This window comes from Pangasianodon hypophthalmus, chromosome 3 (genome assembly GCF_027358585.1).
Source record: "Pangasianodon hypophthalmus isolate fPanHyp1 chromosome 3, fPanHyp1.pri, whole genome shotgun sequence".
In the NCBI taxonomy this organism is placed as follows: Eukaryota; Metazoa; Chordata; class Actinopteri; order Siluriformes; family Pangasiidae; genus Pangasianodon; species Pangasianodon hypophthalmus.
In genome coordinates this window covers 14,396,339-14,407,068 of record NC_069712.1, presented here as the reverse complement: position 1 = coordinate 14,407,068, position 10,730 = coordinate 14,396,339, and the positions used below count along the sequence as shown (strand labels likewise).

The window sequence follows — 10,730 nt, the reverse complement described above, 5'->3', positions numbered from 1 at the left end:
AAGGTTTCTTCCACATATCATCTCAGGGAGTTTTTCCTTGCTTCTGTTCCCTCTGGCTTGCTCATTAGGGATCTAAATTTACATCCAGATTTCTGTAAAGCTGCTTTTTGACAAAGTCTATCTTTAAAAGCACTATACAAATAACACTGAAATTACACTGAATTTTGATGGATTAAATATGTACTGAGGGTGTTCATAGAATTTATTTAAATTTATTTTACACCGATCAGCCATAACATTAAAACCACTGACAGGTGAAGTGAATAAGTGATTATCTTGTTACAATGGCACCTGTCAATGGGTGGGATGTATTAGGCAGCAGGTGAACAGTCAGTTCTTGAAGTTGATGTGTTGGAAGCAGGAAAACTGAACAAGCATAAAGATCTGAGCGACTTTGACAAAGTCAAATTGTGATGGCTAGACGCCTGGGTCTGAGCATCTCCAAAACATCAGGTTTTGTGGGGTGTTCTGTGTATGTAGTGGTTAATACCTACCAAAAGTGGTCCAAGGAAGGACAACCCGTGAACCCCTGACAGGGTCATGAGCCCCCAAGGCTCACTGGTGCGCAGGGGGAGCGAAGGCTAGCCCGTCTGGTCCAATCTCACAGAAGAGTTACTGTAGCATAACTTGCTGAAAAAGTTCATGGTGGCTAAGATAGAAAGGCGTCAGAACACACAATGCATCGCAGCTTGCCGCTTATGGGGCTGCGTAGCCTCAGACCAGTCAGAGTGCCCATGCTGACCCCTGTCCACCACCAAAAGCACCTACAATGGGCATGTAAGCATCAGAACTGGACCATGGAGCAATGGAAGAAGGTGGCCTGGTCTGATGAATCACGTTTTCTTTTACATCATGTGGACGGCCAGGTGCAAAAATTGTTCAGGAATGGTTTGAGGAACATGACAAAGAGTTCAAGGTGTTGACTTGGCCTCCAAATTCGCCAGATCTCAATCCAATCGAGCGTCTGTGGGATGTGCTGGACAAACAAGTCAGATCAATAGAGGCCCCACCTCGCAACTTACAGGACTTAATGGATCTGCTGCTAACGTCTTGGTGCCAGATACCACAGCACACCTTCAGAGGTCTTGTGGAGTCCATGTCTCAACGGGTCAGAGCTGTTTTGGTGACACCAGGGGGACTTATACAATATTATGCAGGTGGGTTTAATGTTATAGCTGATCGGTGTATATGAGAAACACTTTACTATAGAATGTCTCCAATTGCTCCTTATAAGTACCGCAATAAACTTTAAGAGTTACGTTATCATATATTATATATGGTGGGTGCGCAAAAAATGCTAAGGAGATCATCTTCCAAAGAAAACAAGAAGCTACACAAGGGACTGCGCTTAAAAAAAAAGGTGCGAGTTAAACAGCTGTGCGAGTTAAAAGGAACGATCGATTGACGTCTATTCCAGCCTATGGCGCTTTGCGTGTCCCAGCCAGTGTCCGCCTCCAAACGCAAATGATTGGTAGTTGTGACATGAATGACCGCCTCTTCTCAATTCCAATTGGTTATAATTTTACAAATTGCTTAGCGGGAGTGTCTAAACCTTAACTTTCAGGAAGTTAAAGTATCTGCTTACTTAGGTGTCAGACAGAAAATATGAGAGGAAAAAAAAAACTTGTTCCAATCTTTAGCATTCGCTTATATTCGTAAGTTAACTTTGTCTAACATAAATGCCTTGTTCAGAATTTAGCTCTGTGCCAAAATCATCTAACTATCTAATTGTTAGCTTAGCTAGCAAGCCTGATTAGCCTGGCTAGAGTCCTAACTGCCAGCAGTTTCGGTTTCATTCTTAGTTTGGTCAGTTTTGATTTCTGTGTTGGGTTAGTGAACCTTTGGAGTGGAAAATCCCTAAATCATTATGTTCTAGCTTTGCTGTATTAGTTAATACTACGCGTAAATATAGCTTGCTGACATCAATGGCTCCTAAGAAAAAAGCATTGCCTTGTCCTCTGCCTGAAGGATGGATCCTGACAGACACAGAGAAGAGAAAGTGGCGTCTCGGCAAAATCATTGGAAAAGGAGGCTTCGGACTCATTTACCTGGGTAACTTAGTGCCTGTAATATCTTTAAATAATAAGCTTCCGTGGAGATGCATGGCTTTGGTTACACTAAACATCTTTTGTAACAGTAATAGGCTTATGTATCTCTTTTGTTAACGCCTGTTAACTTAGTTAACTTAGTTAACAGGCGTTGGCATTTTATCTGTTCTGAAATTGGTTACGACAGACTGACTGACAGACAGACAGACAGACTGACTGACTGACAGAGAGAGAGACTGACTGACAGAAAGACAGAGAGACAGAGACAGAGAGAGAGACTGACAGACTGACTGACAGAAAGAGAGACAGAGAGAGAGACTGACAGGCTGACTGACAGACAGACAGACAGACAGACTGACTGACAGAAAGACAGACAGACAGAGACAGAGAGAGAGACTGACAGACTGACTGACAGAAAGAGAGACAGAGAGAGAGACTGACAGGCTGACTGACTGACAGACAGACAGACAGACTGACTGACAGAAAGACAGACAGACAGAGAGACAGAGACAGAGAGAGAGACTGACAGACTGACTGACAGAAAGAGAGACAGAGAGAGAGACTGACAGGCTGACTGACAGACAGACAGACAGACAGACAGAGAGACAGAGAGAGAGACTGACAGACTGACTGACAGAAAGACAGACAGACAGAGAGACAGAGAGAGAGACTGACAGACTGACTGACAGACAGACAGACAGACTGAAATCTTGTCAGTACTTTATTTCCTAAGTGTAACTGTTGGGTGATTCCATGATTGAGGTGCCATTTAGCTTTTATAAAAAATATATTTAAACTTAAAAATTAAAAAAAGGAACCGTTTAAATATTATTATTATTATTTTATTTTATTTTTTATTCAACATTGAAACTAAGAAAACCTTTAACCTTTCAAAAAAATGTGTTACCCCACCTCAGGCAACAATATCTCATTTTTACAAACACAAAATGTGTTTAGCTAGCACTCATGTTATTGGGATGAGGACAATAAAGATTTTCTAATTATTTATTTATTTTATATCATCACAATGGGTGAGGGGTGACCGGTCACCCATTAAATGGGTTTGGAAGTTGGATTTTCTGCTTACAGAAATCAGAAACAATGCAGGTCCTGGATCTTGAATAATCTTCATAACCTACTAATAAACCAGTCAGGTTCCTCTTTCGGCTGCTCCCGTTAGGGGTTGCCACAGCGGATCATCGGTCCACATACTTGATCCGGCACAGTTTTTACACCAGATGCCCTTCCTGACGCAACCCTCCCCAATTTTAGCTGGGCTTGGGCCCGGCACTGAGAGCGCACTGTTGCACACAGCCCCAGTGGCTGGGGTTGGTTCCCTGGCCAGGAATCGAATGCGGGCTGCAGCAGTGAGAGCGCTAGTCCACTAGTCCTCCAGGGAGCGTACTAAACCAGTCAAGTATTTACCCATAAGTTGAATTACTTACGGATTTTCTCCTGTGTTACAGCTTCAGACCATGTGGAATCACCTGTGACAGAGGATACTAATTTTGTGATTAAAGTTGTAAGTATGGTTTTGATGTTCCAACCACAGTATTTTCAGATCTGAAATATTACAGACATAACACAGATCTTACACAGGACACAAATGATCTTAAAGCATGTCTCCATGGTGTCTATGATATTTCACATAACATAAAAACAGAAGGAATGAGTTACAACCAGAGAGTCAGTATTAGATTAATATCAGAGGCCTAATATCAATATCATATCTAAAATGATGAAACAAAACTGCTGGACTCTCGAAGTTCCTACACGAACTGTAGCTTACAATCCCATCTCTGTTTCCCTCACTTTGGCATTTCTGATTCTTCTTGGTTTTTGGTATGCTTTTCTAAAATATAGCTTAAAGGTTTTATTCACCACTAGTAAAATTCTACAGCATCTTAATTTTCCTGATGCATCACTGCCTTTTTCTTAAAATTTTCAGTGTATTACACATTAACTGTTTTGCTTATAATAACTGGTCTTTTTGTATCAGGAATATCATGAAAATGGACCTCTGTTCTCAGAGCTGAAGTTTTATCAAAGAGCAGCAAAACCTGAAAGCAGTAAGTACTTATTTATATGCACTGACAAGGCCTAAATAATGTGGGACTGTATGTATAAAGTATTGGCATCCACGTTTGTGTTCCACATTTTGAATCTTTTAAATCAAGTCCGTTATTTTACAACGTAGAATCTACTCAAAGGCTTGGGTTTAGCGATGGTGAAATAAAAGAATGAAGAGATGCACTCTTGAGAGCGTTGTGAAATGAAAGTGCTGCAGACCACTTCACCTGAGAGTTCTCACACTTGGAGTACATGTCACTGATGAAGAGGCTGTGGATGTAAATTAGCCTCACTGGACGAATTAATAAGCCAAAGCAAACATGCACCTCTGCGGTTGTTAGCGTAAGCCCTCCCTTGTTGTGGAGTGACCCAATTGCAGATGAAGATGATTTCTCCAAAAGGGTTTATGGCCACCTGTCAGTCTGGTGCATCACCAGTCAAAATTTCCTTCACAGCTACACAGAAATGTGTGTGTCTAAGAAACATAATTAGCACACTTGATATGCAATCTGTTAATATTTCATGGTTATTTATTTGAATATTTTAGTCAACAAATGGAAGAGAGACAAACGGCTTGATTTTTTGGGGATCCCAACCTACTGGGGCTCTGGACTCTCTGAACATAATGGAACCAGGTATGATTTTGTCTGTGCTACTCATGGTGATGGCAATGAAAATAGTAATGCTGACCTTTACTCTAGCTACCTATATGTATCTTTGGTTTTTCTGAGCAGGTACAGGTTCATGGTGATAGACCGTCTGGGCACTGACCTGCAGAAGGTGTTTGTGGAAAATGCTGAACAGCTGAAGAAGCAGACAGTGTTGCATTTGGGTTGCCTCATGGTAAGTCGTCATCAGTATGTGGATTCACTGTGCCTAGTAGCAGGAAAATAGAAAAGTTTGGTGCACTTGGTTAGTACGGTTCACTGAGCTTCTTCATTAGTAATATTAATTAAAGTGACATCAACCTGCCCAAAGAATTCCTTTAGATTGGAATATGCTGTGTCTGTTGTATCACCACATTGTTCATGATGGGTAAAATTCCTCAGTTCTCTCTACGAACCACAACAGCACTAGCAAGGTAGGAATCACAGCAGAATGATCTTGGCATCTAGGCCCTGTCACAGTATACATTAGTATATTGGTTATGTTCAGGCAATTTGAACTGGATATATTAACATTGGACTATTAACATTGTCACTGTAACAATTTTGAAGATGATTTTAGTGAACAGTCCTCGAGTCCACCCACACGAGTCGCTTACTGTCAGCAGTCATTATGGAGGGTCATTATGAATAGGTTAAATTATTCATCTGTTAACCTTACCCTCTGTCACTTTGTCCTCAACAGGTGGACGTCCTGGAATATATTCATGACAACGAATACGTCCATGCTGACATTAAGGCTGCCAATCTCTTACTGGGCCGCAGAGACCCAGGCAATGTAAGTGAATTTTTGCCTATATTAGCATGTAGCTAATAAAAGAAATGTTGCACTGTATGGATTTTAGTGCACAGGTAATTCAGTTAATCGTTTTAATTGTCAAGCACCAAAATGGCATGAACATTTTTTCAGCCTGACTAACCTGTGCTAAGAGCTTCATCATCCGGAAAAGAGTTTGGCGTGGAAGATGGCCTGTCATTTCATTATCTCTTGCAGGTGTACTTGGCTGACTATGGACTGTCATACAGATACTGTCCTAACGGAGAGCATAAAGACTACAAAGAGAATCCAAAGAAAGGACACAATGGCACGATTGAGTATACAAGCATTGATGCTCACAGAGGTGTAGGTAAAGCTGATACATTCATTCATTTTATCTACTGTTTTCAGACCATCGCTGACTGTTATTTGTAAATATTTGTGGTGGTCTGAGAAAACCTGTCGGATGTCACTGCAGCTGAAATACAAAAAAAAAAAAAAAAGACATTTTGGTCAAAACAATGACAAATCTTGTTTTGCCAAAATTGAGTTTTTCTTTCAGTAATATACTTTGACACCTCTATTTGAAGAATTCAAATACATTTTACCAAAATGACACAGAAATGGTTTCATTTAGGTTACTTTCTAACCTTGCCTTGGCTTTCTGCCTGCAAAAACTCACGTCAGTTAGGGAGCCAGTTCAACAAATGCAGCAGTAAATGTAGCCTGTCTAAAGATGTCTAAAACCTTGTAAGTGTAGTGTGCTTTTCCCACACAGTGAATGTCAGGCTTTGATTGCTGTTGGATAGCTATGGCCATAGCGGAACAGTCATAAGTCTAATCAGTTCCGTCTGTGATCAGATACCATCTGTCAAAATGTCACCGTCACATCATCATAACAGAGAAGTGTCCTTACAGACTCTTTACAAAGTTTAAATGTATTAAATGACCTTAACATTAATAACAAGAATTTTAGTCAACAGAACAGAACTAGTTAACAGTTATTTCAGCATCGATGTAAGAGTGAACAGTGATCACTCGAGTGAGGAGACGACAATTTGTCAAATGCCACGAGTCACTTTTTTACCTCAGGTGATGAGACAAAGACGGAGGTGGATGATCCTGATTATCCCATTGTAAACATATCATTATTTAATATATGATAGTAATGTTTGTTTTCTATAAGTAGATTAGGTTATAATTGGAATGTTTAAATGCAAATTTCTTCAATTTTCACTTTTGAGAGTAACCCGACTTTAAAATACTATAACTTACTTGCAGTTGAGGCACATGTAAAAGAGAAACTTACAGTTTTCAGAACAGTAAATAGTTGAAAATATCAAAATATGGTAATGTGAAGGTTTTGTCAGGCCACCACACATGGCTTAAGAAGGCAGATACTAAAAAAAAACTAAGATATATTTATTCTGGATAATTTTCTTATAGAACTTGTATTTACAGTGTGTGTAATTCCCCCTATATCAAGCCTAGTGTACATAGACCGCGTCCAGCATATCACGCTCTTAATTCCAGGTCGAGATATTGGAAACACATTAAGTCGTAAATTGCATACAGTCTTTTTATGGGATATTGATTGACTTGGTCGTGTGTACCTGGCCAGACTTAATTCAACAATTCCCTAAATAGTCCAAGTGATAACCTGCATCTTGTATGCACTTACCATTAATTAAAGCTTTGATGTTTTGTTAGACTGGGACTCAAAGCCAATATCTTTGCCTGCAAAGTAGTGCAGGCAGTAGAGAGGTTCAATACTAAATCCATGCCAAGGTAAAGCTTCCTAATAGCCATGCTTCTGCTGTCAGTTCCCAGAGTTTCCAGTATATGGAAAGAATGATAAGATGCTGACTCTGCAGTAAATAGTAAAGTTTAAGAATGCCAGTTTTAATATCTTTACTGAGTGGTGATATGTTGCTGAACATTTGAAACCAAAACCATATGTCCTACTTACTTAGCCTAACTACTATACCTATTTTACACTAACTTCATTCTAATTTCTCAGATGATGCAACATATATGTGGTATTACAAATTATCATGGAGCTGGCAAAAACTAGAACATGATCACATGAAAAATCAGGTGAAAAGTATTTCCATGGAACACCACTGTCGTTATGATGAAGACTCAAAGTACATGATATTTTGTAAGAATGGAAGTAAATCACATTCATAGGTTCAAACAGGGGTCTGTACTCTTTGGAGCAAACCCATGTTCTTACTAGACACTTAGTAATTTGCACATGTTCAGGGTTTTACATATGGTCTTCATTCCATGTCCCGCTCCTTGGATGCATAGGTGGTCATGGTACATAAATTTTATTGTATAAAGCAGCGTATTAATATCGTGGGTCATGATAACATTAGAGGATGGACTAAATAATGAGAACAGGAGAAAAATATATAGTTCCCTGACTGATCACAACTCAAAACCTTATAGAAGTGACAAACCTGATTTTGGTGTCACAGTAGTGGACTTCTCATCATGAGCTGACAGCTGTTGTGTAGGTCGTTAGCGTCGAGTCGCCCCCGTAGATGAATGCAGATTGTGGAGTGTTCCTTTGCTCGTGGCCCCTGGCACCCTGTGTAGATGTTGATGTGTTACCATGGTGAGGAGTGAGGAGACAGGCACTCTGCTTCCCGCTGAACTCCGTGCTAAAGGCCTAATTATCACCTGTAGGGCTGAAGAGAAATGGCTGAAATTCAGAAGGAGAGGTTCAAGAGTTTGACACAGCACTTTAGGTAATTTGAATAACAATGGGCCATAATTATGAACAACAGCCTGGCACTGATGGAAGGTGTTGTGTCTGGCTTGGAACGCCTTGTTCTCACAGATGCTCGTTTTAAAACCGATTCGGTTTCAGTCCCACCTAGGCAGCCGCCTTTCCCCTCTTGCAAAAGCATGCCACAGTGCTAATAGAGTAGGCAATGTCTTTTATGCACTGAAGGCCAATGTCTCAGTACAAAAGGCAACATGGTTCAGAAAGACTTAATTATTGTTTTGTCCAAGGTCATCATAATGTATTAGGTCTTTTGAGATCAAAAACAATTTTGTGTTTGTTAAATTACAGGCTTATTAAGGGGGAAAACTATAACTGTGTGGCCTGTTGGGCCTGGCTGTGAGATTAGCTAGCAGGCAAGATCACCTAATGGGCATGGCGAGATCAATGGCAGGCATGGATCTAGGCAGAAATTTCCCTCTTTGATGAATGCAGTCAATAGGTAATTTCTCAGGAGACAGACTGCAGTTACAGTATTGAGTTGATAAACTCTCCAGGCACGAACAGGCCGTGTGCTTTAATTTACCCTTATTGACAAAATGAAACTGGAGATTTTCCATGAAGGGACCCATTTAATGTTATGTTAACCCACATATTTAACCAAGGCAGGTGAAATAGTCAAGTTTAACTGTAGTCACATTTATTTACTAAACACCTTTTATATTTAACAATGTGGGTCAACCTTTTATATTTGCTGTGTTGTTACCAATTTTCTGTTCTTCAAAATCCTCCATGCTAGCAAGTATTGTTTGGACTTTTGATCCTTTTCACAGAAGACTGTACTGCACAGTCATCATCTCCTCTCTTCTCAAAGTTGAGAGGAAGTGTGTTTAAGTGTGTTTTAGCATGCTCTAGTGAATAAAATATGGTCAGACTAAACACGGTCAGTTCTGGGAGATTAAATAAAAGAGAGGGTGATGAAGGCATCGTCGTCTCAACGTTTGCAGAGTGAGAAAGAAATGGCTGGTTAAAATATTTCTAGTGCATGTGTGAAGAAGTGTGTTTACACTAGATGGCAGTTGTGTAATGTGGTCTAGCTGATGTTAAGGTGTAGAGGAGGTCCTAGACACACACACACACATACACACACACGTACTTGCTGATCTCTGGGTCTTCTCTTATGGCCAGCACAGAGCCTACGGAATCCAGTAACATGTGGGAACAATTTGGTCTCAGACATTTATTTCTTTGTTTTACTGCCTGGCTCTGTGGTGGAGAAAGTGTCGGTCCGGGCCATGGGCCGTCTGGATCATGTCAGAGGCCGCGAGTATCAGGTTCCTGGGACGAGCCTCCAGACCAGACGAGTGTGTGTGCGTGGGGGGTAGCTGGACAGAAGGGAGGAAACTGACCCACTCTTTTGAATCTATACCTCTTTTCGAAGGGCCTGCTTGTCTGTTAGCTAGGCAAGAGCACCAGCTGAAAAAACAAAATACTCCTCTTCATCGCTATCCCCCTTTCTGTCTTTTTTATAAGGGCATATTTCAGTGGCCAACGACAGACCATTTAATCAAAGGATTCCTTTTTTTTTTAAGCTCAAATCGCGCCAGGTATTCATCTCTCCCTTACTCTCCCTTAACTCTCTCCCTTCCCTCTTTTCTCACCCCATACCGTGTTTAAGCTCTGTGCTCCACTCTTTCTCTCTCTCTGCGTCAGCCCCATCCAGACGAGGGGACCTGGAAGTGCTGGGCTACTGCCTGCTCCACTGGCAGTGTGGAACTCTCCCCTGGCTGTCAGTGCTCAGGAATCCAGTACAGGTCCAGGAGGCCAAGGCCAAGTACGCACGCTTCCCTTTTCCCTCTTCTTTCACAGGTCCAGAAACAGCACTCAGCCATGTATGTGGTGGCCGTTGATCACAGGATCATAGCTGCTGCGGTTATTCGTTGTCCAGTGTTCTCTGAACTGCTTTGTAAAAGTGTTGAAAGTGCAGTTGGCAAAATATGTGCACGACTTTATTGCCTGGAAAAGTCTTTTTCTCTGGTTTCTTTGAGCCACAACTTTTGAGAGACATATTCAAATCAAATAAAATTTAATATGAACAATAAATATAAAGGGGTGGTTTTCTAGTTCTACTCTAAATGTCTCGAATACCAGTTAAAATACAGTTCTAAATCTAAAACTATTATTGATTATAAGATATTAAACCAACAAAAACAGTAGTTTGTATGGTTTGACTTTAACAATTTAGCACAAATTCTATAATCCTATACCAAAAATGGAAAACAAAATTATTGGCTAATCTTTACCCTCTGTTGCCCTTAGGCTCATGGATAACCTGCCAGACTCAGTGATCCAAATGTCCACCTCTGGTATCAGTCTAGGTAAGAGAAAACGAGTTTATTTGTGCATGCATAGACCACTTAAAATGATCAACAAGGTGTGGTTAAATGACTGTGCCA

At 40.6% G+C, this 10,730-nt stretch overlaps 1 protein-coding gene across 1 annotated transcript in view; it reads left to right on the top strand.

Moving 5' to 3' along the window:
* Nucleotides 1-1,543: 1,543 nt before the first annotated feature.
* Nucleotides 1,544-10,730, top strand: part of vrk2 (VRK serine/threonine kinase 2) — a 12,821-nt gene continuing 3,634 nt past the window's right edge. Inside the window, exons 1-9 of the mRNA XM_026939319.3 lie at nt 1,544-2,052; nt 3,515-3,570; nt 4,048-4,117; nt 4,666-4,753; nt 4,853-4,961; nt 5,469-5,561; nt 5,778-5,910; nt 9,988-10,108; nt 10,594-10,652. Coding sequence (XP_026795120.3) covers nt 1,926-2,052; nt 3,515-3,570; nt 4,048-4,117; nt 4,666-4,753; nt 4,853-4,961; nt 5,469-5,561; nt 5,778-5,910; nt 9,988-10,108; nt 10,594-10,652 — 856 coding nt within the window. The 5' untranslated portion in view covers nt 1,544-1,925. The remainder of the gene's footprint in view (nt 2,053-3,514; nt 3,571-4,047; nt 4,118-4,665; nt 4,754-4,852; nt 4,962-5,468; nt 5,562-5,777; nt 5,911-9,987; nt 10,109-10,593; nt 10,653-10,730) is intronic.